The 23,092-nt window shown below is 35.9% G+C and overlaps 1 protein-coding gene across 13 annotated transcripts in view; it reads right to left on the bottom strand.

Moving 5' to 3' along the window:
* Positions 1 to 23,092, bottom strand: part of ATP11A (ATPase phospholipid transporting 11A) — a 117,832-nt gene that overhangs the window by 10,828 nt on the left and 83,912 nt on the right. For 6 of the 13 annotated variants that reach the window (XM_061377776.1, XM_061377780.1, XM_061377783.1 and 3 more), the window contains exons 12-29: positions 22,459 to 22,656; positions 21,644 to 21,817; positions 20,087 to 20,250; positions 19,687 to 19,758; positions 18,109 to 18,182; positions 17,758 to 17,861; positions 15,784 to 15,965; positions 14,805 to 15,056; positions 12,082 to 12,256; positions 10,717 to 10,819; positions 10,322 to 10,467; positions 9,465 to 9,524; positions 8,345 to 8,472; positions 6,593 to 6,728; positions 6,020 to 6,043; positions 1,356 to 1,421; positions 985 to 1,088; positions 26 to 191 (exon numbers count right to left, since the gene is read on the bottom strand). In XM_061377776.1, the coding sequence (XP_061233760.1) occupies positions 26 to 191; positions 985 to 1,088; positions 1,356 to 1,421; positions 6,020 to 6,043; positions 6,593 to 6,728; positions 8,345 to 8,472; positions 9,465 to 9,524; positions 10,322 to 10,467; positions 10,717 to 10,819; positions 12,082 to 12,256; positions 14,805 to 15,056; positions 15,784 to 15,965; positions 17,758 to 17,861; positions 18,109 to 18,182; positions 19,687 to 19,758; positions 20,087 to 20,250; positions 21,644 to 21,817; positions 22,459 to 22,656 (2,328 nt within the window). The remainder of the gene's footprint in view (positions 1 to 25; positions 192 to 984; positions 1,089 to 1,355; positions 1,422 to 6,019; positions 6,044 to 6,592; positions 6,729 to 8,344; positions 8,473 to 9,464; positions 9,525 to 10,321; positions 10,468 to 10,716; positions 10,820 to 12,081; positions 12,257 to 14,804; positions 15,057 to 15,783; positions 15,966 to 17,757; positions 17,862 to 18,108; positions 18,183 to 19,686; positions 19,759 to 20,086; positions 20,251 to 21,643; positions 21,818 to 22,458; positions 22,657 to 23,092) is intronic. The other 7 variants (XR_009729152.1, XR_009729151.1, XR_009729153.1 and 4 more) reach the window with 3 other exon arrangements.

A 23,092-nucleotide genomic window follows, 5' to 3' on the forward strand; every position in this document is an offset into this window, starting at 1 on the left:
ACTTCACAACGAAAAATATTTTTACCTGGATTCTTTCTGTTGCTGTAGGCCACAACTGTCTGCATAAGACCTTCTTGAGAACATCTGGAAGAAGGCTGACAGTTATGAGCAGAATTATACCCAGCCACGCAGGACCACTAGACAGCATTTGCATGAACACATAGTACATCCTCTGATAATTGAGAAAAGGCCTAGTAGGAAAAAGATTAAAGAGATATTACATTTCAGTACACAAAGACTGGCCGTGTTAAATATAAGAACTATGACACGGACTAAATACTTCAACTTCCCAGCCTGTGGGAGTTCATTCACCCCTGTTTTCTCAAAAAGCGATCTAAAAGAGGTAACTACCTTCTTCTTGTCCTCCAGGTTGCAGGAAATACCATGATCTGTCTCCCTCCCATGATGACTCCCTTGCAAAAAACACACACACCAGAAACCCCAACACTTTCAACTGTCTACATGTAAGACTTATTCTTAAAAAGCTTCTGACCAACAACAGAAGTAGGTGCTCAGATATCTAGGGTAGACCTACTTTGCTAAAAAAGGGCGCAAATAGTAAGCACAAATACAGGACTCTTGGTCATCCACACAACTTCAGCATGAGTACTACTCCCTGGCTCTAGTTGAGACTGCTAAAGATAGCTCCCTCCAAGACAAGCCCAGAAAGTTAGCACCAAGCTGCACAAGACATGACCTACTCAGTGAGATTTTGCCTCAGCTCCTTGAACCAACCCCTGGACTGCTTTGATATCTGGTATCCTTATATTATTCCTTAAGAATATTTTAGCAGACACTCAATGAAAGAAGAGCTGAGCATTCTCTAACTATCATTACAGGTGTGCTTAAAATGTGATTGCTGTTGAGAGTTCTGAAGTATATAAGCACTAAATTTAATTCTGTTTGGGACAAAAAGGTGAAATACATAACAAATTTATGTTTCTGACACAATTTTTGCAATGCAACTTATATTAGGGTTCATACCAAATAATTCCTCCCCAGAGCAGAGAAAAGACAACGTAGAATACCAGTGATCCCCAGATCATGAAGTGATTTATCCACGTCCAATAGTGTGTATCTAGTGCAAGCTGACAAAAAACAAGTGAGATCACATGGTGCTGTTACTATCTGGAAGCAACAGAATATGCAGCAGGAGATGAAATAAAATGACAACCCTTTGAAAAAAGAGAATAATTCAGCTAAAAGACTTTTTTCAGTTTGAGCACAGTTAAGAAAGCACAGATAGCAAAATCTGTATTTAAATTAATATGACAATGTATGTTATAGAGAGAAACCGATATAAGCTAGCAGCAATTAGAAAACAAGCCTTAGGAAAATGTCAGTGGACACCTTACCTTCAATGTAACCGTGAATACAAGCACAGTGAACACCAGTGTTCCAAAGGTCCAGTTTCCAAACATCTATAAAAAATAGTCCAAAGCAGTTATACGTAATATTGTCCACTATATGAATTGTCTAAAATAAAGCTCCTAAAGCTGTGTATTGCTTTGTACCAGGAACTCACAGTTAGGCAAAACCACTGAAATCCTACACGATCTATCCAGTGCAAAATGTTCTAGTTTCTTGCTCTTACGTGTACACACCTTAGATTTCATACAGACAGGGGAAAAAAACCCCACAATTGGTGCACTTAACCTGAAGCTCAGTTATGTTTCCTAATTAAAATCAAGTGCAGCACAGTTAATAAATCACTGAGATTTACAAGTGAACTGGAGTAATTTCATCAGTCTTCTTTGATACCACCTTTTCTCTGATCTCCCTTCTCTCTGTCCTTGGTACCCCATAATTTCTTGGAGGTTCAACAGCATGTTATACAGATGATGAACAGAACAAAAAGAATGTGCTAACCATTAAAGCCACGTAAGTATATAGATGTTCTACATAGGTTTTTACACTTTTGAATTGTGGTTTATTTTCTCCACACCTGCATAATGAAATAAAAACACTTCAGCTTTTCAGGTGGCAGAAATTATCCTTAATGCTGATGGAAGGAAGAATTGTCTGTGAAAATGGTCACAGAGGGTTGCTTGGACTGCAGCAGCTAAGAGACAATCAGGTTCAAGATCTAGAGAAATGTTATGAAAGTAAGCAACAGAGTTCAGTGTATTTTATGAGAAGAGCCTTTGACTGAGGGTATTGCACCCCTGAGAGAGAAGGGTGCCCAAGAGAGCTGAATGACTTCGAAAGAGACAGCTGCTGTGATCTCATGAGCTCCCTTCTGCAGGAAGATACGGAATTTCATAAGACCCACCTAGTTGGGTGCTCAGGATGTTTCGCAGTGAACAAAAAGGCAAAATGGGAGCATACAAGAAAAGTGCAAAGTTTTGCATCAACGGAGGAGTAATGCCATGTGGTGGAACTGACAGGCTGACCCTGCTGAAAAGGAAGTTGTAGTGGGGTTACAGTGGATGCCAGGTTGAATACAAGACTATACTGTGCTCTATACATAAGAAAAGCTGCAAACTGAGCTGTACTGGCAGGAACATGACCACTGAAGAAAGGTTATTATTCCTATCTACTTGACTATAGTGAGATTGAACCTGGAACACCATGCCCAGTTTGGAGCACCTCAGTTCAGGAGCGATGTGAAAAAAAATAAATGGAAGGGATCAACTGGCAGGTAGCCAAGGTGGCTAGCAGTATATAGGTCTCCTGCGAAGAGGCCCAAGGACTTGTGTCTGGTGGAGGTTAAGGAACAACCTAGTAGCTGCCCACAAATGTTTGCGATGCAGAACTGGAACAAACCTCTCTTCAGCAACAAGAAAAAGTCTGCTTAGGATTTAGGAGATTTTCTTTTTTCATTATGGAGGCAAACTTTGGAAGAGGTTGCCCAGGAAGGTTATGGAATCTCTATCCTCAGGGATATCCAAAATTCAAAGAAGACTAGACAATGCCTTGAGCAACCTGATTTTAATTAGTCCTGCCCAAAGCATAAAGTTGAATTGGATCACCTCGCGGGTCCCTTCCTATATACATTATTCTGTATGAGCTCGCCCAGTGTTAGAAGACAGGGGATCCACATGGGCAAGTGATCACACGAAAGTGTTGCTGCAGGAAAAACTCCGAATGGAGACCACAGCCAGCCATGAGGCAGAAATCTGTAGGAAACTAGGCTGAGAATCCAATCAGTTAGGAATGGAAAGTAATTTTAAAATATTAAAAGCCATTAAAAAAATAAATGTGACTGGCTGAAAGATTCATTTATATGAGTAACCATTTCAGTATTCTAAAATTACACAATGTGCGAACAAGTGTAGAGAACATAAGATGAAATGCAGAAAACCTTCAGCATTTTGACCTTTCACTTTGATGTGCAATGTGATAATTTCATAGGTCATGACATTGCTACAATATTTTATGTGCCCTAAAAAAAGTATCAGTGCATGGACAGGAATCTAGTTCAGGAACTTCAAATTAGGTCATTTACAGACTGTTTGCAGTTAAATTTTAGAATACTCTCATGTCATATCTGGCATCTCTCAGACAACCTAGTGTCAGTCTAGCTTTCTGCACACTGAACAGATGAGTCTGTATGTCCAATAAAAGCTGCTAGATTAAATTAAAAAACCTGAAACAACCTTCTTCTGCTTCTGTCAGGCTAGACAGAAAGCATCGGGCTGCAACCAACCCTTCACCTACCCACCGTTTTAGTTTAAAAATAAGGTCACAGCAAAGGCACACAAGGCTCCATAAGGTTGCTAATTTGGCACAGAGAAATGCACGCAGAGCAATATGGGATGATGTGAGTTACAAAAGCTCATAATGCATTTTCAGCATTGAATATATCAAGATGCTACTTGTCTTCAGGCTGTGAATCATTCTTTTGTATGCCTGTTAACATCTAGTTTATGAAATATTTTTCCATGCTCTGCTCCCAGCCTATCCAGTTCTTCCCCTCCTCCTGTGACTGTATTTGTTGATCCTGCATGTTTCTATTCATTATTCTAGTTAACTCTCTCCCTTCCTACTGTTTTGTATTTCTCACTCCGTTATTCCTTTCAACTTAAGTTTCTCCCACCTATCTCTAAACCCAGCTTAATTGTACTTAATCTACTTTTCACTAAACATTAAAAAAACCCACAAACCCACACATAGGGAACACATTTTATTACATCGGTAAACTGACATTTTACAATCTGCAAGTACTTCTACAGTCCCTTCTCTTCTTTCCTTCCTTATGTAGCAGGTCTCTAACTTTATGTTTTAATAACACCAACGATGATGTCATATTCAAAGTAGAACACCATTCACACAAAGCAGTACCACAAATTAGTAACAATTAATATAAGATAAATCTTTGGTATTTTAGGTTTATTTACCAGGAAATGACCGAGACAGGCATTTATGAAGTAAAACTCAGTCGTTAAAAGTACATGTGTTCATTATTGAAGTAATATCATTCTACAGCATGAAAACAGTTTCAAACAAATCTCTGAATACTGAGAAACATCCTGGTGGGGGAGTATGTTTGGAAGCAAACTTAATGGTATGCAGTCTGACACATGTATTAGTTTAAATTAATTGATTTAAATATTGACTTCACTTTTTACTCATTTGGCCACAACGACAATTAGTTTCTTTCTGGAGGGAAAGAGGAACTAAAAATTTTTGCTTCATCAGCCATTTTAGCAAATTGGAACTTAGCTTGAATCATCTGATATCATTTATGGTATTAGTGGTACCTTCAGCCCCTTTAACCTGTGCCCTGTTCTACAGTAACATATTGTTGCGATAAACCTTTCAAATCTTTCATTGACTTTTTCCAGATGTGAGCATAATTTAAATACTTGGAAATAACCATCAAGAACAACTAGCATTCGTGCATGTATGAACTCACCTATGTATCTCTGGCTATTCCTGAACACTAACATTTTCAAGCCTAAAATTGCAACTCTAAGTTTTATACACACACACACAAGCATGCATGCTGAGTAATGAATTTTTTTATCTACTGTGACACTCAAGTCAGAGTATCTCGAACAACACATTGTATCACCAAATATTAACATGGGTATCCGGTCGTAAATATAAACATTCACAATTTGAGAATTAGGTACTAGTCTGGCTTTAGAGCTTTACCAAGAATTTGACTGAATGTGTGCTATCGGAGAAGAATAAAATTCAAAAAGGAACTCAGAATATTTGCAATACAAACCATGTATAGGTGTAAGTTGTCTAGTTTTCAGGACTGAAAATATAACCTGATGCAGAATTTTGAATACCTAACATAGCACAAAATGGTACCAGGAAAAGAAGTGCTCCAGTGTACAGTTATGCCTAATGGAAATTCACTCTGTCCTTGTAAAGGCTCTTTCTAATATGTGTTCTCTATCACACTAGAAGTTTGTTTTATAGAATCATAGGTTAGGGTTGGAAGAGATCTTAACGACTGTCTAGTTCTAACCCCTCTGCCATGGGCAGGGACACTTTCCACTTGAGCAGGTTGTTCTAAGCCTCATCCAACCTGGCCTTGAACACTGCCAGGGATAGAGCAGCCACAGCTTCTCTGGGCAACCTGAGCCAGTGCCTCACCACCCTCACAGTACTTTACTGATATTTGAATATTGCATTTCTAGCAAACATGTACGTTACATCCAGGTAACAAAACGGTGCACTGTTTAGTTTCTCTCACTTTGAGGGCCTTTTCTAAAGCTATTCAAGCACCTTATAGCATAAACTAATAAATTTTCTATAGCAGAGTCAGCAACAAAATGTAGGCCATAGAAAAACACAGGACAAAATAAGAAAATGCAAGGAAGCAGAAAGCCTACTTATTTTTTAAAGTTTATAGTTCTTTACCACACCTCATATACCTCAATATACATTATACTCTATAGAAGCTAAGTACTTATAAAGTAGCAATAAAGAACATTTCTATCTATAAATTTAACTGATATTTCAAAATAATGATAGGGAATATTTAACTGCTCTTTAACAGTTTAATTAAAGAACAGTGAAAGATGAAATGGATATCATGACAAATCCACAATAGTCTTACCATGTGAGTGCTGGTTGTCATTAGCTGAGGATAGGAAGAGAAGCAAGTAGCAAAAAGAAAAAAAAGCACACAAATAAAATAGACCAAAATATCAATGGGTAAAATAAATAAAATGCAAAAGTTCTTAAAATTTGCATTCATCTGACTGCAAAGCAAGTAGAGATAAGATTATTTTAAGCTGCCATATGTCAAAAATCATTGAAATATTTAAAAGCTTGTTATATTTAAGCTCTTTTATGATCATTTATAACTACAAGACTTTTGATATGTTAATCAGATATTCAGCAAATGCATGTTAAGCATAAAACTTAAAAGTTACTATGTGAATTCTGAAGGAATAGTTGGAATTTATGATATATATCTCTGTTGTATGTAGTCCTATGCCTATTTACTGATACACAGCATACCCTATTGCATACTTCAGACCCTGCTAAACAGATGACCCATCTATCTCACCATAACTCATAAAAGTTATCTGTGCTGGAAATACTGAAAAAAACGAATCTATGTTCATAACACCATCAACATTAAAAAAAAATTACCTTTGATTGACTGATCAAACCCAACACTAACCTGTCCATTGCTGGTCACAACTGTGTTGTCATACAATAAATAGGCACCAAAGAAAAATACCACAGCATCAAACACTCCTAGGAATGTCCAATAAATAAATGCACGCCAGCGCAGCAAAGCATTCTTGGCAACATCTCTGTGTAAAATAAGATATACACATTCATTATCAGCATGTTCAAAAATCCCAAACAAATGATGTCACTCACTGTTTTTTGAAGGAAAATCAATTAAGAATTGCATGCAAACCCACAACATTTCCACATCACAAGTGCCTACGACTTCACGTCCAAATCCTTTCTGAATGTCTCCTCTTTAGTATTTTTAATTTTTCTAAGCCCTTTAACTGTTACCTGTAATTTTTCTTATTTCAATTGTATGGTAAATTCCCCTGTGCTCTCCCATTTATTTTTCAATCTTTTTACAGAAGGCTTCTGTTTTCCAGTACTTGCTGTGCATGTGATGATCCACTGTAGATTTTAAATGGAAACACTAGAGGTCTCTGGAGACTTTGCTTTATTTCCCACTGGGTGTTTATTTATAGAGAATATTGTAACAAAATGAAATATTCATTTTATGTGGAATATGCAAAACAAGGATTTTGCAGTTCAGTTGAAGCTTCAGGTCAAATGGTATTTCCTGACTGTTTTCCCACAAAAAAAAGAAACAGGGATTGGGCAGCAATAGAACTGTCCGCTAGCTTGCATTTTCTTATCACAGAAAAGATTTTAATATTACAACCTTACCTCCTACACACAGAATAAGTATATATCAACTTGGCATATATCATAAAACACATCAGAGTAAATCAGAACACAGTTAAGTGAAAATCCTGAATTACGGACACATTCCCTACCTACCACCGCAGGTACTTTAAAGACTGTCTGATGACCACATGAAGTCAATTCTCCCCACAGATTACCAATAAACTGCACAAAACTGTATTTGGCCAACAATAACCTCATCTAGCCAGAAGAACTGCACTATTGCCCAAAGCAGCTTAGCAATAAACTGTTCTAATAACAAAACCAAAATGTTTTTGACCAAATAATCTCTGCTAGCTTTCAAAAATCAGAAAGGTCTTATGAATGACCATTTCCAACTGAAAACATTTCAAATATAGAAGAGAAAATGAAAAGGGGTCATCAGTAACATCCTGTATTCCTCTTCAATTTCACAGTTAAAAACTTATAACTGCATTGATTAAATTGATTTAACCTTTAAGCATCTAGTATTATCTCTCTCAAAAAATGTTTTTCCTTTGATTATCTTCTGCTGCCACTATCTGAAATGTACTGGTTTTGCAGCTGGGCATTGCTCCTAATTTATTTGGCCACATGCAGTTACATGGCAAGAACTGTATTTCAAGTGGCTAAGAATCTAAACCAGTCTCAACTTCAGTGCCCAGAAGCATGTAAACAATATGCAGAGGACAATGCTGGACACCTCGTAGAATTCTATGGTACAACACTCTACCACTCTGTCCTCTTTCAGAATAAAGCATGTATATAGAAGAAATGGTATGCTTTCTGTTTTTAAAATCCTGTTCCCCATAGCCAGAAGAAAAAAGAGAGCACTAAAATGTATGTCTGTTGTAGTTTATAGACTGTACATATGGTCTTTAACCTTTCTGTTGCACTTTATCTGATGTTTTACTCCAACTTTGCGGTACAGAAATCCTGAGGACTTCCATTACAACAGAGACAGATCTCACAATTGAACAAACAACTTTGGGGCACAATGTATAAATTTTACCTGTATAGCGAAGGTTCTCTCTTGAGAGTGTCTGCACTGACATGTTGCTCCATTAGACCGTAAAAGAGGATAGGAAGGGAAGTGAAGCTGATATTGTACAGTGTTAGATACGCAGTATCGTATAAAGTCTGTAGATGGAAAAGAATTAAATCTGCTAGTTTTAATTTTAAAACACAATCCAATGCACGGCACTTGGTTTGAAATGAGTAAGCTTTAAAAGAAAAATTAAAATGTATCCCTTCAGAATGGAGGCAAATATTCCTGAGCAGCCAAAACAGGCAAGATAAAACTATGCACTTGTACCCCGTTCATCTGGAGGACAAAAGGTCACCTAAAAGATTGATTTAATACTCGTGTCTATGTATCAGCCCCTCCTATTGTTTCAACTGCAAGACACCCCACAAATTTAAAGAAACAATACTATTTTCTCCCAATTAAAACTTTCCCTTGTACAATTTAAACCTGAAAACAATCCTCTTGTCTAAGTCTGGTCATTCATTCCTTTGGGTTTTCCTCCATCATTCAGAAGATAGATTTTCCCCCCACAAATTAGATGAGAGCAAGGGGTTGAAAAGTAAATAAAAAATTTAGACATCAGAATACTGGATCCTGTCCTGAATGATGGCACGTTTCTGGTGAGCAGCAGTTCACTTTTCCTCTATCTTTCTATGTACTGGGTTTTTTTTCTTTTCAACTAATTGAATGCCACTATTTGTACAAATTTTGCCATGCATACCTGTACATGCCAGAAAAGACTAGTTTGTTCTTTCATTTTCAGTCTGAATTCAAAAAATTAACAGCTAGTTCGATCTTTCAGGATTCCTTCTATCTGTGTTCAATAAGCTTAAACCTGAAAGACTACATTTCCCACAGACATTTCACTTTGCACTGCAGCTTCAAAATTTGGTTTCCTGTATTCTTTGACTTTGAAAATAACGCTGTGTTAACAACATTTCATAAGATTGATTTCTGAAATGTAACTGCAATCGCCACTGAAAAGTACATGAACCAAAAGAGATGCTGCTCTTTTGACAATGTGTAAACTAACCTAGAGATTTTGTCAGATGAACAGGCACAGAAAAAAAGAGAAAATATGGCAGCGAGGGGAAACTCAACTAACCTGTTGTGAAAACCCACAGAAGAACTGATATAAAAACTGAGGAAAAATGAAGCAGACATTCTGAAAGACAAAGTGACATGGTTGTCAGGTGGAATACAAGCAGTAATTTATATACTGAACAATGCTATATAGCTGTGCACAGCATAGTTTTATAACACTAGTAAGTATTGCACGAACAGTAGAAAGAGCTGCATACATTAAATATCAACATTCTCATCTTCCAGTAGTACTATTAAGAAAAATACTTAAAATATTCTGAAAGCAAACTTAAGGCTACAGTTTCAAAATTGAAGGGCAATGTATTTTGCAACCCAGGAGCACAGCTCAGTCAAAGGCAAGGCAAACAAGGGAAAATACATGGTAGGACACAAACTGCGCTAAGCAAGCATGGACACCCTGGTTAACATGCTTCCCAGCAAAGTAATTTTAAGATGTTTCTAACTACAGTCACACACATCATCGTCTCCCAAGTATACATATGGTCAAACACCGAGACCTTGAATTATCTTCTGAAGGGTCCTTTCTATTATCTTCCATCATTTCCCATCATTTAGACACAACAAATTGTCTAAACAGGAGGATGCACATGATAAACTACCCTGAAGAAAACAGAAACTAACATACATTGAGCTAAGCCAAGCTCTCAAAAGCTGTTTCCGACTTAATTTAAAAGGCCACTGTAGAGAGAACTCAGAAGGTACTGAAAATAAGCAGAACAGTCTGTGATGGAATTTGTAAGAATTCTTTTTTTTTTTTAAATGCAATTAATGCTTTTTATACAATTGGCTGTGTAAAGTGTATATAGATATTACCACATAAATTTGAGATTAATGTAATTAGAATAAACATTCTCCTACCTTATAAAAGAAGTATTGCACAAGTTCAGATATCCTAACATAATAAAAATGCCCATGAACAAGCAACATTTTTTTCAAATGTTTAAATTTAGGTATTGCATAGTCACTGTTTCTTGCTGCTTGACGACCTTCTTTGCCAATGATTCCTTTAAAAGAAAAAGTGATGAAGCTGTTTATTAACTGAAGAACTATTTCAAAGACACAGTTATTTGAAAAATTATATATTAATGCTATGACACCCATCTAGTAAGAGATCACCATGGTAGTTATCTGGGGTAAATTCACTAAAAGTTGTCTATAAAATGTGTAAGCTGATTCTTTGAGACTGCATGTTTTTAAGAAGTAAATGCTTTTTGTCGTCTCACTTGAATTAATAGTCTAAAAAGCCCACTTACCTATGCCAACATGTGCTTCTAGAATCATACTGACATCATTTGCTCCATCACCAATTGCTAATGTGATAGGATGCTCCTTTGATAACTTAATCAATTTCACAATCTGGAACAAAATAATGTTAAAAACTCTTCTCTGTTATGGTTCGCTTGTTTTGCATGAGCTTACAGGTAATAAAAAATGACCAACACAGTTACATAAGAAATTCTGTAAAGGGACATAAAACCAGTATTAGCCAGTGCAACTACTATGAAGATCACAGTAGTTTCTTCATATTAGAAGTATTTGTTCCAAATATAAAATAACATTTTTCAAATACTTTCAAACTATTAAGGGATACAGATAGTAGGAAGGCAGGGCAGAAGAACGGAAGGTGTTGAGGTTGCTTAATGCAGTGTAAGCACATTAATAAATTAAGAGGGTTCCAGAGACAAAGAATACAATTTCAAAGAAATCCTAAAATAAAGACTGAAAGATTCTGCTTTCTTAACTGTGCTGATATTTTTTTCTTATTATTTAAGAAAAGATAATAAGACTGTCTATACATCTAAATATTGTTGACATAGAAACTGTCCAAAAATTTGACCTCAAATCCCTCCACTGTAAATGTTCAGCTATGTCCATTTGGTACTGAATCAGCTCCAACTAAAAACTACAGACTTCCAGACAGTTAAATTGCTGGATAAATACACCTGTTAAAATGAATAAAGGGCTACATATGCTGTACCTGAGCACTGAGAGACATGACAGTCTGAAAGATGAAAAGTGTATATATAAAAAAGCATATATAAGAAAGATAAACATCTCGTTCCTTTAAAAGGTTTTCACTTATATTGAGATGTTTCAGCAATGGAAGCATGTTTTTACTTGATACAAAGTAACATACAACAATTAAGAAGCACTTAAAAATGATAATGCACACATTTTTCTGTCTGGATTCTTTTTTCTTGGCTTACTACTTAAAAATAAAGAAGTATCACTCTACAGTAATAATGCAGGTTCTTGTAGCATCAACAGGTAGCAGACTATTCAAAGCTTGTTAGGTTAAAAAGGAAGCAATTAGTTCAGTTCATTAAATATGTTCATTATCAGCATGTACCAGCCCTAAAATTTGCACAATATGTACATGTATCAAATTCAGGTGCACAGCTGGCTGCCATTTTAGCATACCATTATCTAAACTGCTTGACAGGAGAAATTCTTCCATCTCCTGTTGTTTGGGGTTTTTTTGCCTTTTCCATTTCAGGAAATACAAAAGTGAATGGTAACATTTTAAGTTATCAGCATAAGTTATACAGAGTAATTATTAACTTTCAATATTTACATATGTGCACAGCTAACGCGTAACTGCAAAATTAAATACAAACCTGTGCTTTTTGTAGAGGTGCCATTCGACAGCATAACACTGCACTGCAGTTCCTGCAAATTTCAAGAAAGAGCTCTCTGTAGTTACCAGAGCTCCCATCTTGTCGTGGTTTCATTATTAATGATAATGCTGCTCCATCAATAATTAAACCATAATCTTGCATATCAGTTGAAAGTCTGTTCGGGGATAAAATATAAACGAAGAGTCACTGTAAAATTCTCAGACACATTTAAAATCTGTCAATAGTGCTTTTGTGAAAATTAATTAATGAAAAATAATGAGTATGGAATACTGCAAAATTAATATACTTCTAAAGGAAAATCCTGCTATTTATGACATATTAAAATTCTAGATTATGTTGAAAATATTGAGTGCTTCACCCATTCAAAGACAGAAACCTGATACCTCAGTGACTTCACCAGTGAGTATGAGTGTATAATTAATGACCTTTAAAGTTCTATTTGAAAGGACTCTGAGAACTACATTGAGGTAAACTGATTTGCAGGAATAAAGCTAATTTTGTGGCACATTCCACAATAAAAACAAAGTTAAAGGAAAAGGCCTTTGACACTCCAAAATTTGCTTTGATGAGGAAAATAACCTTTTTTTCTTCTTCTTTTGTTTTTCCAAGGGAAAATGAAGTAAACCATGCTCTGAAGGAAATGCCCGAAAGAGACTTGATGGCCTGAAGAACCAAGGCCACTGTCTATCTTTAGAGTACCTATCCTTTGTGTTTAGTGTGGGCAAGTCTGATACAGGTATACCTGTAATTATATTCTTAAAATACAGTAATTACATATGTTACCTATAATATTACAATATATTATTATCTATATTAATCTATAACTGCTATACCTGTAATAATTCGGGCACTGCTAGAAGCATAACCATGGTGGCATGAAGCACAGTCTACCACAATAGCATATGCCAAAAAATGAGGGAAGATGGTCCACGCTATGAGAGCAGTTTTTTTGTGGCATCCAAACCAGTTATTCCACAGCACCCTTGCATTTGCCTACATTACAGAGCAGCCCCAGGCACCAGCTCAGCAATAAGTGTTGTATAAGCATACACCGAGGTTTATTTCTGCTCTAGTTTCAGTGCTCCAAGATTATACTACTGTGTGTGGGTTTTCAACAAACACAGTTTCACCATAAAACTCAGTGTTTGTGAGGAAAACACCATATTTATTAATATTAGTGTATTTTAAGCACCTCTGTCTTCACTACTACAACACAAGCAATTTTTGACAATTAATATAAAGTACCATAAAGTATATTTACTAGCAGTTCACAGGTATTTTCAGCACTTTGTTACCATTGCACAAATAGGGTTACGCTGTTAGTATGTAACGACATCAACCAAAATGTATCATTATGAAGTTCAGGCAACCTATTGAGTATTTGACACATTCTAGTGAAAGATTTTCAGTCTGAATTTGAACATCCAGGCAGAATCCTGCCATTACAGATAGTATTTAAAATTACAGATAGCTATTTTATATATTATAGTTGTAATTTGCTATTACAGATAGCAAATCTGCCAACTCTGGAGTCAAAGACAAAAAATTCTGGAGTCTCAATGTCTAGAAAATGGGCATTGCACAAAAAGTTAAAAATATTTAAACATATCTTGTAAGACCTGTGGGACTTAAGCTAAATGTAGGACAGGTAACAGTGAAATACGATTTAACTGAATATAAAGGTGTTCTTCATTAGACCAAAGGAGCTTAAAATGTAAGGATGGCTAAGAAAAATGCTCTGGCCCAGACTTTCAAGCTTAAGGATAAGAGTTACAGAAACACTGCTAAAATAATATCATAAATGCTTGTTAACTTGTTGTTCCTTTACTACAGACTTACTTCAAATGCATATAAAATGCATTACTAGAGGATTCTATATTAAAAAGAAAAAAAAATCAAATATGCATCATTATGCCCAGAAGAACCAGAAACTTCTTAACATCTTAATAGGTAAAAATGTTTTGGAATCCAATTTTTAGGTTTTTACAGTGGAAAAAGGAGCAAGTAATATATACCAGCTACAACTTTTCAAGTAAATAGCCTAATTTACCACCCATATAAGGCATATTTTACATTATACCTGCTTTTTGCCTTTTAATGCCATTTCCTAGCTTATTCCATATACATGATACCTATCTTTCCATGGATATTCAAATACACAGAAGTCAGTGATTTTTTTACAATACAGCACTTAAAGTATATTTATGCACATCACAAGATTTGGTACTACACTGTTGCCTGTCACCTCTCTGTAAATGTAGCACTAACCTTCCCTAGAAAGAGGGCCATATACTGTTGCTCTCTGTGACCTTGGTCTTAAGAAAGTCACATCACATACTGACTCTAATGACAGGGATATATCATACATGCTTCCCTTTTAAAAAATAGAAACAGTATTTTGCTTTACAATCATCTTTTTCCAAGAATGAATGTTTTTGCAGTCGAAAAATAAGTAATTACAGTGTCAGTTGCAATTTTTTTCTTTTAACAGTTAAAGCAGTACTGGAAATGAGATAAAGTACCATGCTGGTGAAACTTAAGCTTATGTGGAACAAACATACTTAATTGCCATGCAGTAATTCACACTTTTAACAACAAAAAACTGAAACATAGCATGTTGCTGCTTTTAAGGCAATCGATTTAATTGTTTATGAAATGCACAGAAGGCCATTACTGGCTTGAAAATTCAACTTTTTCCTTACCCTGAGAAAGTATCCCTGGTTAAGCTGCCACTGTGTCTTAAGACAGTTTTGCTTAGGTCAAAAAGCACATCGTGTAAACTCTGTTCCTCAATTTTCTTTGTGGTTAGCTCAAGTATTTGTGTATTTCTCCGGAAGAGTTTGCAAGCATAGCAAGTAGCTGCAGCAGTTTCCATTTTGTCTCCTGTCAGAACCCAAACTTTAATTCCAGCTTTCTGGAGTGCTTCAATAGTGTCAGCAGCTTTTTCCTGTAGTCTGTGGAAGCCAATTGACAACATACATTGATAGATTGCTTGGAAATGAGAAATTCAGACATCCTTACTGAAAAGCTTCCATAACCAAATTTAAAATAAAAAAATAAAAAAAAATCAATAAAAGTTATCAGATCTAAGAATTTTCCCCAAGGTGTGAATCTAAAAATGTCTGGCAGAGTAGTACATTATAACTAACTAGTTTTGACACTTTCAAAGAGCTCAAGGTTACACCTTCCATTCATACAGCCTAAAATATGCTTCTTCAGACTAGTACTTCAATTAAAATATTTTCAGCACTTTCAGCTAATGACATCAAACAATGAGGTATTGCTGAGTTATTAAACTGACCTCCTAGTTTTAACAGCTTTTCTTTCTCTTTTTTTTTTTTATAACCTAAAGGTTCTTTCTTCATTTCCTCAATACCCATTTTGTAGTCCCTTCCTCCAAAACTTTTCACTACAATTTGTGTAATAAGGTATTCCATGCACTGCATGTAAATGGCTTGAATATACTGAGATTTGTACACTTAACTTTTGTTAGTATGTTACTAAATTAGAAGGTTACCATGTGTAACTTTTGTAAGCTAAGGGTATGGAATTGACTCAAATAGAGGGTTGGGTGTGTTGGTTTTTTTTCAAATAAGTCTCTAATTCAAAGAAAAAGTTACAAAAAAAGTCTTCATACTTTGGTACAATTACTAAACGTAAGAAACTAAGAAATGCACTAACCGATCTTCAACAGCTGTAGCACCAAGTAAAATAAAATCTCTTTCTATCTTCTCATACACTTCTGCCAATTTCTTTTCTCGGTCCTGGAGGGCCAACTTTGCATTCTGAAGCAGCTTCTGTACTTTGCTATATTCTTCTGCTGTGAGCTCTTTATATGCAACACACAATGTTCGCAGACCCTCCTAAAGAATGTAATCAAAAGAAACAGTGCATCTTAGAAAACTCTTTTTAGACTTCTTGCTAACTCAATGATTTTACTATTAATATGAAAAGTCCCACTACTCACTTCATCAGTACAAGAGTTAATGGGTTCAGACTTTTTGGTCTGAACAGGGGAAGTTCAGGTTAGATATAAGGAAGAAGCTCTTTACTGTAAGGATGGTGAGGCACTGGAACAGGGTGCTCCATCCCTGCTGGTGTTCAAGCTCAAGTTGGACAGTGCCTTGAGTGGTATCATCTAGGCTAAGGCGTCCCTGCCCACAGCAGGGGGGTTGGAACTAGATGATCTAGGGTCCTTTCCAACCCTAACCTAATGCGAGTCAGGGTAAAGGTTTCCCTCCTTACATGTGTAATTAAGCAGGATGAATCAGAATAAATAACAGTAATATAAATAGTAGCTCTGCAGAGTGATTTTGAGGCAGGGGCAAAACACCAGAGTGCTGAAAGTGAAAATTCAACTATGCCATTTCACTCAAGTGAAAACAGAATTTAGCTGTAGGTGTTTCAGACTGGATCAGAGCTTTGGACTGTGTAATGAGTAAGAAAAATTATATAGACTGTTAAAAAAAAGCAGCTATAACACAGGTTTTGCCACCTCAAATATATTGCCTCTGACACCATGGCACTTTACCAGCAGGTCTTTGTATAGTTACTTATTACCAATCCAAAAAGAAGTATTAAAATAGCTCCCTGACTCTTGCTGTTCATAAGGGTAGGTGCCAGGTGGTTGCCTGTGTTTTTTTCAGAGGCCCCTGTATGTGGGAGCCAGCCCTATTTCCAATTATCCAGGATGAAGAAATGTCTCTTGGTCTGGTTTTTTTTTCTTTGATAGACACTGGATGGATATGATCCATAAAATATTCCCTTAGTTTCATTAAGCATCCTTCAGTTGTAATTATCGGACAGCTGTTTCTTATAGTAAAGCTTAGCAAAGAACTTTGACAAAAGAGTTTCAACATTTCCCATCAAAAAAAGGCAGCTAACACTGTAGGTATTTTTTCATGTACCTGTAATAATACTTTGTTTTCAGTTAAAGTACTAGCTGCCAGAAAATTTTACCCTACTTATAAGACTATCAGTCATATTACATAGCAGTGGGTTCTGCATATTTTTGAACACAGCAAAATTCTGTATTTTTCAACTCCAAATACTACTTTTAGGTAAAAACAAGTCTGAATTTCTTTTAAAGGTGATTAGGCCACTCACAGCTCATTTTTAGCAAGCAAAAATATGAGGGTGATCACTACACCGATTCCCCATAAGCAACATGTTTGTTGCTACACTGTGCTCTAATAGATTTTCCCTTTTAGGAGCTTGTAAAACAATAAATGGCAGCAAATTACAATTGCTAAGGCTGGGGACTGAAAGTAGAAATTAAATTTTCAGTGAAGTTTTTCACTTTTCTTTCACTCAAATGTTAAATTCAAACCACTAGAGTTGTGAAAATGCATAATAAAAAGCTAATTGATGACTTCTGGTATAGCACACAGTTGTGCATATCTATGCATTCGTATCTGTCTACAACTGCCTTTGGAGATGAAGGAGAGATGAGATGAAAGATGAGATGAAGGAGAGATAAAAGAGTAACACAGACTGCAACCCATACAGCCTGTGTGCACTTTGGCACAGAATAACCTCCAGTGCCTGGGAAGACAAATCTGTTACTTGATCAAGCAGGAAATCAGAACACTTAATTTCTTTCCCCCCCCCCCCCCCCCGATATCATATGAACAGATCAATAAGATGGAATCTTACCACTGCATTGCGTTCAACTCTGGATCGTATTTGGTCAATTTTGCCTTCCTTAACTCTAGGAAATATGGAAGAATCTGCTCCCTTACAAAACAGAAATATATGACCTGAAAGAGACAGCATATGGAATTCAAAATGGCCAAATAATATCCTTCTTCAAAAAATCATGCAAATTATTAAGTCTTCAAAAGCATTTCTTCCAAATTTTATAGCATTTGCAGTCATGCTGGTACCTAGTCTCCTTTTTTATAAAGACACACACAGAGTGTGATTAATGTTTAAATCTTTGATAAACCTCAATAAATTCAAGTGAAACAAAAACATCTAAGAGGAAACAGGATGTGACAGGCCTACCTGTTGAAGATCTAACAATTACACTCATTCGCCGTCTCACAGAATCAAAACTCAAAACCTCTAATAATTCAAACCTGGAACAGAAACAGAAGGATTTTTTGAACAACTCTGCTTTTCCAGATCCCTAGATTGGTTGCTACAACTTCAAGCATATCAATTAAAACATGAATTCTAACGTGGAAAATTATATCGAGTACTGTGGAATGTGAACTTCCACAGTGTTAAAAAGCAGGTTACAAATAAGAAATAGGGGAGGCCCTAAGCTCCTAATTACTTTAAACAGAATTTGTCTGCATCATGTTCATAAGCATCTTTAGATATATAGTCAATATAATTTATTTATAAGACTAGAAACCTTGCATTAGAGCATTACATTGCTCATAAAGTAAATTCCTACGTATAATACCTAGGGATAGCCATAGAATTTGAAATGCATCAGTGTTTACAAAGAAGTCTTTATTTAATATTTTTCTAACTTTGACTATTCCTATTTCCCCAAAGAGCCCACGTTATTTCATAAATCTTGCTCAAGTGTTGGCTGACAAGTTATTAAAGTGTAAAAAAAACATTTCTTTTTACTGGTTTTATATTTGCCGTTGTTTTTTACAATTTCATTTTATCCCATGTTCTTTTCCCTTCTAGGCAGAAGCTCCTGTTGTACTGTTTCTGTATCCATCAGTTAACATACTTTTATCATTTACTACTTAACCTATTTCCTTTTATCTAAAATTCTTCCATTTTCAGCACAAACATAAGCATTCCAATCATTAATCCAAATCTCTTCAGGATTCATCTCTGTTAATACTTAGCTCATGAAATAGATCTACTTGTTTAATTAGGTCATTCAGTTCTAACTCCTTACAGCAGTCTGTTGTTCAAACCTGTACAAGGCCACAGTGCTTTCTTTGTTCATTAAGAAGTTACAACAGATTCTAAGAAGGAGTTGGATCAGACCTGTATCTACAAACCATGATGCATTTTGGAGAAAATTCTTAGTAATTACAGTACTTTAATAAACCACCAAATGATACTGAATACAGTTCTTATGAGATGGGCCACAAAAGTCTGAAGTAACTTCCAGGAAAAATCCTCCATAATCCCCTAAAAGGGGGAAAAATGGCAGCAGGGTTCCTATATTTGTGTCCAAGAATCCCTGTGTAGGTAGCAGAGTGCACATGTAGGCAGACTCAGATATATGATAGACTTTACCAGTAAACTTCTACAGAAGTGGAAAGTAACATTTTTGAAAGTACATGCACCCCACTGGACAGCTCTACTACTAAAATGTCACTGAAAATTTTACTCATGTTATGGACAACAAAATCTATTCTGTCAAAGGAAAATAACAGAACAGTATCTGTTTTAATTTTTCTTTGAACCAGCTATAAAAATGTATTCTATAGATATTACCCTCCTGTAAATAGAGATTATTTGCGAATGACAAACTCAGTACACACCATTTACTATTAAAAAATTATTGCCATATAACAAAGGAAAAATAACCTAACCATAGTCTCTAAAACTATCAGTAACTATTAGATTATCCTCATCTATTTTCTTGTATTTTTAACCACTCACTTCTCTATGTTATTTTCCCGATTTACGATCTCCATAAAATTGTCCTTCAGCCTTAGATAGGTGTAACCAAGTCTGTGAAATGAAACACATCAAGAGAATGAATACAACAAATACATAATTATCCAGTTTAAGCATGTCATAAGTATTTAAGACTGAGCTTCTCTTGAGGGTAGGAAGGGGGAATTGGTGACCAAAATACACCCCCACCAAATCACAAAACCCAGCTCACAAACTGTTTTATTTGATTTATGAATATAAGCAGTCATGACTGTATGTTGAGAAAATCATCAGCTGTGCCGATTTGGTGTTTCTTATTACAATTTTTGTGCTTAAAACAATTTTGAACTTCAGTGATTAGATCCACAAATTAAAAAATTATAGTATCTAATTATACACATACCTCTGTATTCCCTCAACTAGAGCAACTTCATCTGGTGATGATGATATATATATGCAAGATCTTCTTGAGAGCTGGCTTTTTTTCAATCCATCTACACTGTCATCATCTTTTACCTGAACAGTGTGGCAAAGACAAAGAGCTCGGAAAAATAGCTCCTCTCTCTCCTAAAACATAAAAGAAATAGTTGCCATTATGTGTTACCACTTTCATGCGCTGCTTTGATAACCTTCTGAAGGAAAAGTTTTCCATGTCACTAATTACTACTGTTTCTATCAGATAAAGGCAATGTCACAGGTCACCTGCCCTTTATGGGGAGCCAAGTCTTTCCCAGTGGTACACACAACCGCTCAACAGCTGCTATTGCTACTAGCATTGCCATGCAAGCCAAGCTCCTGATGCCCAAAAGAGTGTATATCTCCTGCTTCCTGGGTCCTAGATGTGGCTAAAGGTTTTTTAACTTTACTTTTACTTAAATTATGTTCAAACAGTATCATATACTAGTTGAGGTACAATTTTAAGAGTCCTGAGTCCAGACAGAGGGATGCAGCACCTGAAGCACATGTCTTAACAGGGTTTACAGATTTCAATTCCTTAGGCAGCTTGAGTATTTTTAAGACCTATATAAAATATAGGAGGTGGACATTTTGGCAGCTGGAGACAACAACTTCTATGAAGTTTCAGATGGTTCGGTAATGATAGCTTCTGACAACAGAAAAATATTTCTGTTTCATGTATACCTGACTGATTCTACCTGTCACTTTGTGTCTGAATCTTATTCTTCTGTGCTGTTCAGTACAAACTGACTGTGCCTTTATAATTCCAAGATAAAAACACCTTGGAACCGCATTCTGAGGGCTGTGGGTGACAGCCGTAAGGCTGCTGAATTATATCAACATATTTTAAGAAGCCTTGTTTTGGCATAGTGAAGGGTATGGCCAAACTATGATTTGAGACTGTACTGATATATTTAAAAATATATCCATTGTCCTTTGGCTATGATTATCCTGCCCATTTACAACCTGCTCATTAGTTGACATATGAAAACTCCTTAACTTTCACCTAACTTTGCTTTACACAGCAAAAAAGCAGCAGCACATACATGCTGTGTATAACACATTTCAGATGTGGCTATATTAAGTGACATTTAAAAGTAATTTAATCATAAACCATTCTCTGGCCACATATTCACTCAGTCATGACTGTTTGCCTTGAACACTCATTTTCACCCTTGAAGAGTTTTCCTGCCTTGCCTTCCCTATTACAACTAATGTTAAATGGAAACCACCTATTACATTTCTTTAGCTACTAACCAAAGAAAGTCCTGTATTTGGGGGTTTTATTTAATTCAATTTTACATCTGCAGTAAGTTGGGAAACTTCCCATTAAGTCTTCAAATCTTAAACTAGGAAATGAAAATGTCTGTGCTGTGATGAATTTCCTGCAATTATATACAATGATTAGTGAAATTCAAGAATGTTGTATTTCTAATATTCCCTTCACATCAGCACAGCTCAATTTTCATGTTTCATCATAAAAACCAGGAACAAGTCATAATACCTTTCCACTTCCTCCTGGAGAAGAATCAATCATATCAATGCCTGTACAATCATGGAGAATTTGGCCATTGCAGATGACATGCGGCACATAAACGTGCCCTTCAATGCAACATTCTACAAATTCCATGTTGTTCTCGGTTAACGTTCCTGTTTTATCTGTGAAGACATACTCAATCTGCAAATGAGCACAAATTAAAAACAGCAGGAATATGAGCAGAGATTTTCCAAGTTCTCTTAACAAAACTCAGATTATTACTGGGTTAAATCTTCCTTTAAGGATCCTTACGCATGCTCTTTCAGAAGAAGAAGACAATTTCTTTTGGGAGTCATCTTTCACAGAAATTGGGCCTAGAAAGATTTTATCACACAAAACTCTCAGCAAAGCTATCTTTTGCCTCAGAACACATATAAATAATGCGTTTAAACTATTTTCTCTCTTTTCCCAGTCTCCTTTTTGTTTTTTAATTGCTTTCTTGCTGCAAGACAGATATTTATGGAAACAAAACGCACATGAATTCAATTTCCCAAGGAACATTACTTAATGTACGTGCCTGGATTTAGATCGGTTTCCATCAGATGGTCCCTAGGGTGGTATCAGAATTCCCCACTACAATTACATTAGTTTAAGTGATGATTCTGGACTAATGGTCATATACAGTTATACACCTGGGCACTGTTACTGCACTGGAAACACTCCTTTTGTCTCAATATTGAATTTTTCAACATTTCAAGCTGAAAAAAACCCAAACCCTAACAATTTTAAAATGAAAACTTATGGTAGAAAGGGCTGAAAAAATATCACTTGTTAAAATTTACCTGTCCCAACTCTTCATTGAGGTCAGAAGTATTCACCAGTGGTCCTTCACCTGTGTCCTCATCAAACATTTCCTCATCCCATGTAAGGAAGTAAGAACCAAGAAATTTCTGCATTTCCACAGTGACATACATGGATACAGGAATAATGTAGTTGAAAAGAACCATGAATGCAAGGAAATCTGTAAAAGCTCGAAGAAACTGCCAAAGAAACAAGACAAAAATATTGATTTTTCAGGTACCATCAAAAACCAAAAGATGACTACATATATTTGCAGGTTATTTTTTTTTCTAGTAACTTTCAAAGAGTAAGCAACACCTTTCATAGCTCACAGCTCAACACAACTGTGTGCCTGCATGATATATAACATCATAACAGATTTGGCATAAAGAAAAAAACTTCTTAAAATTTGTATTTTTCTTTACAGCCGTATAGTCACACATCATGGTTGTAAATTCTAGAGCAACTCATGAGAGTGATGTACACCTGTAGGAGAACAAGGAAAATGGTAACATGTACATTCACAAATTACCAGAAAAACAACATAAACCTGCAGCAACTCATTCAAGGATTACCAATTACATAACTTTCAGGCAGCATTTCATTAATGAATACAGGGTTTCCCTTCCTTCTCTC

Source organism: Neopsephotus bourkii, unplaced genomic scaffold, assembly GCF_033783945.1.
Source record: "Neopsephotus bourkii isolate Nb327-2 ecotype Australia unplaced genomic scaffold, CSIRO-AGI_Nbou_v1 NB_1760, whole genome shotgun sequence".
Taxonomy (NCBI): Eukaryota; Metazoa; Chordata; class Aves; order Psittaciformes; family Psittacidae; genus Neopsephotus; species Neopsephotus bourkii.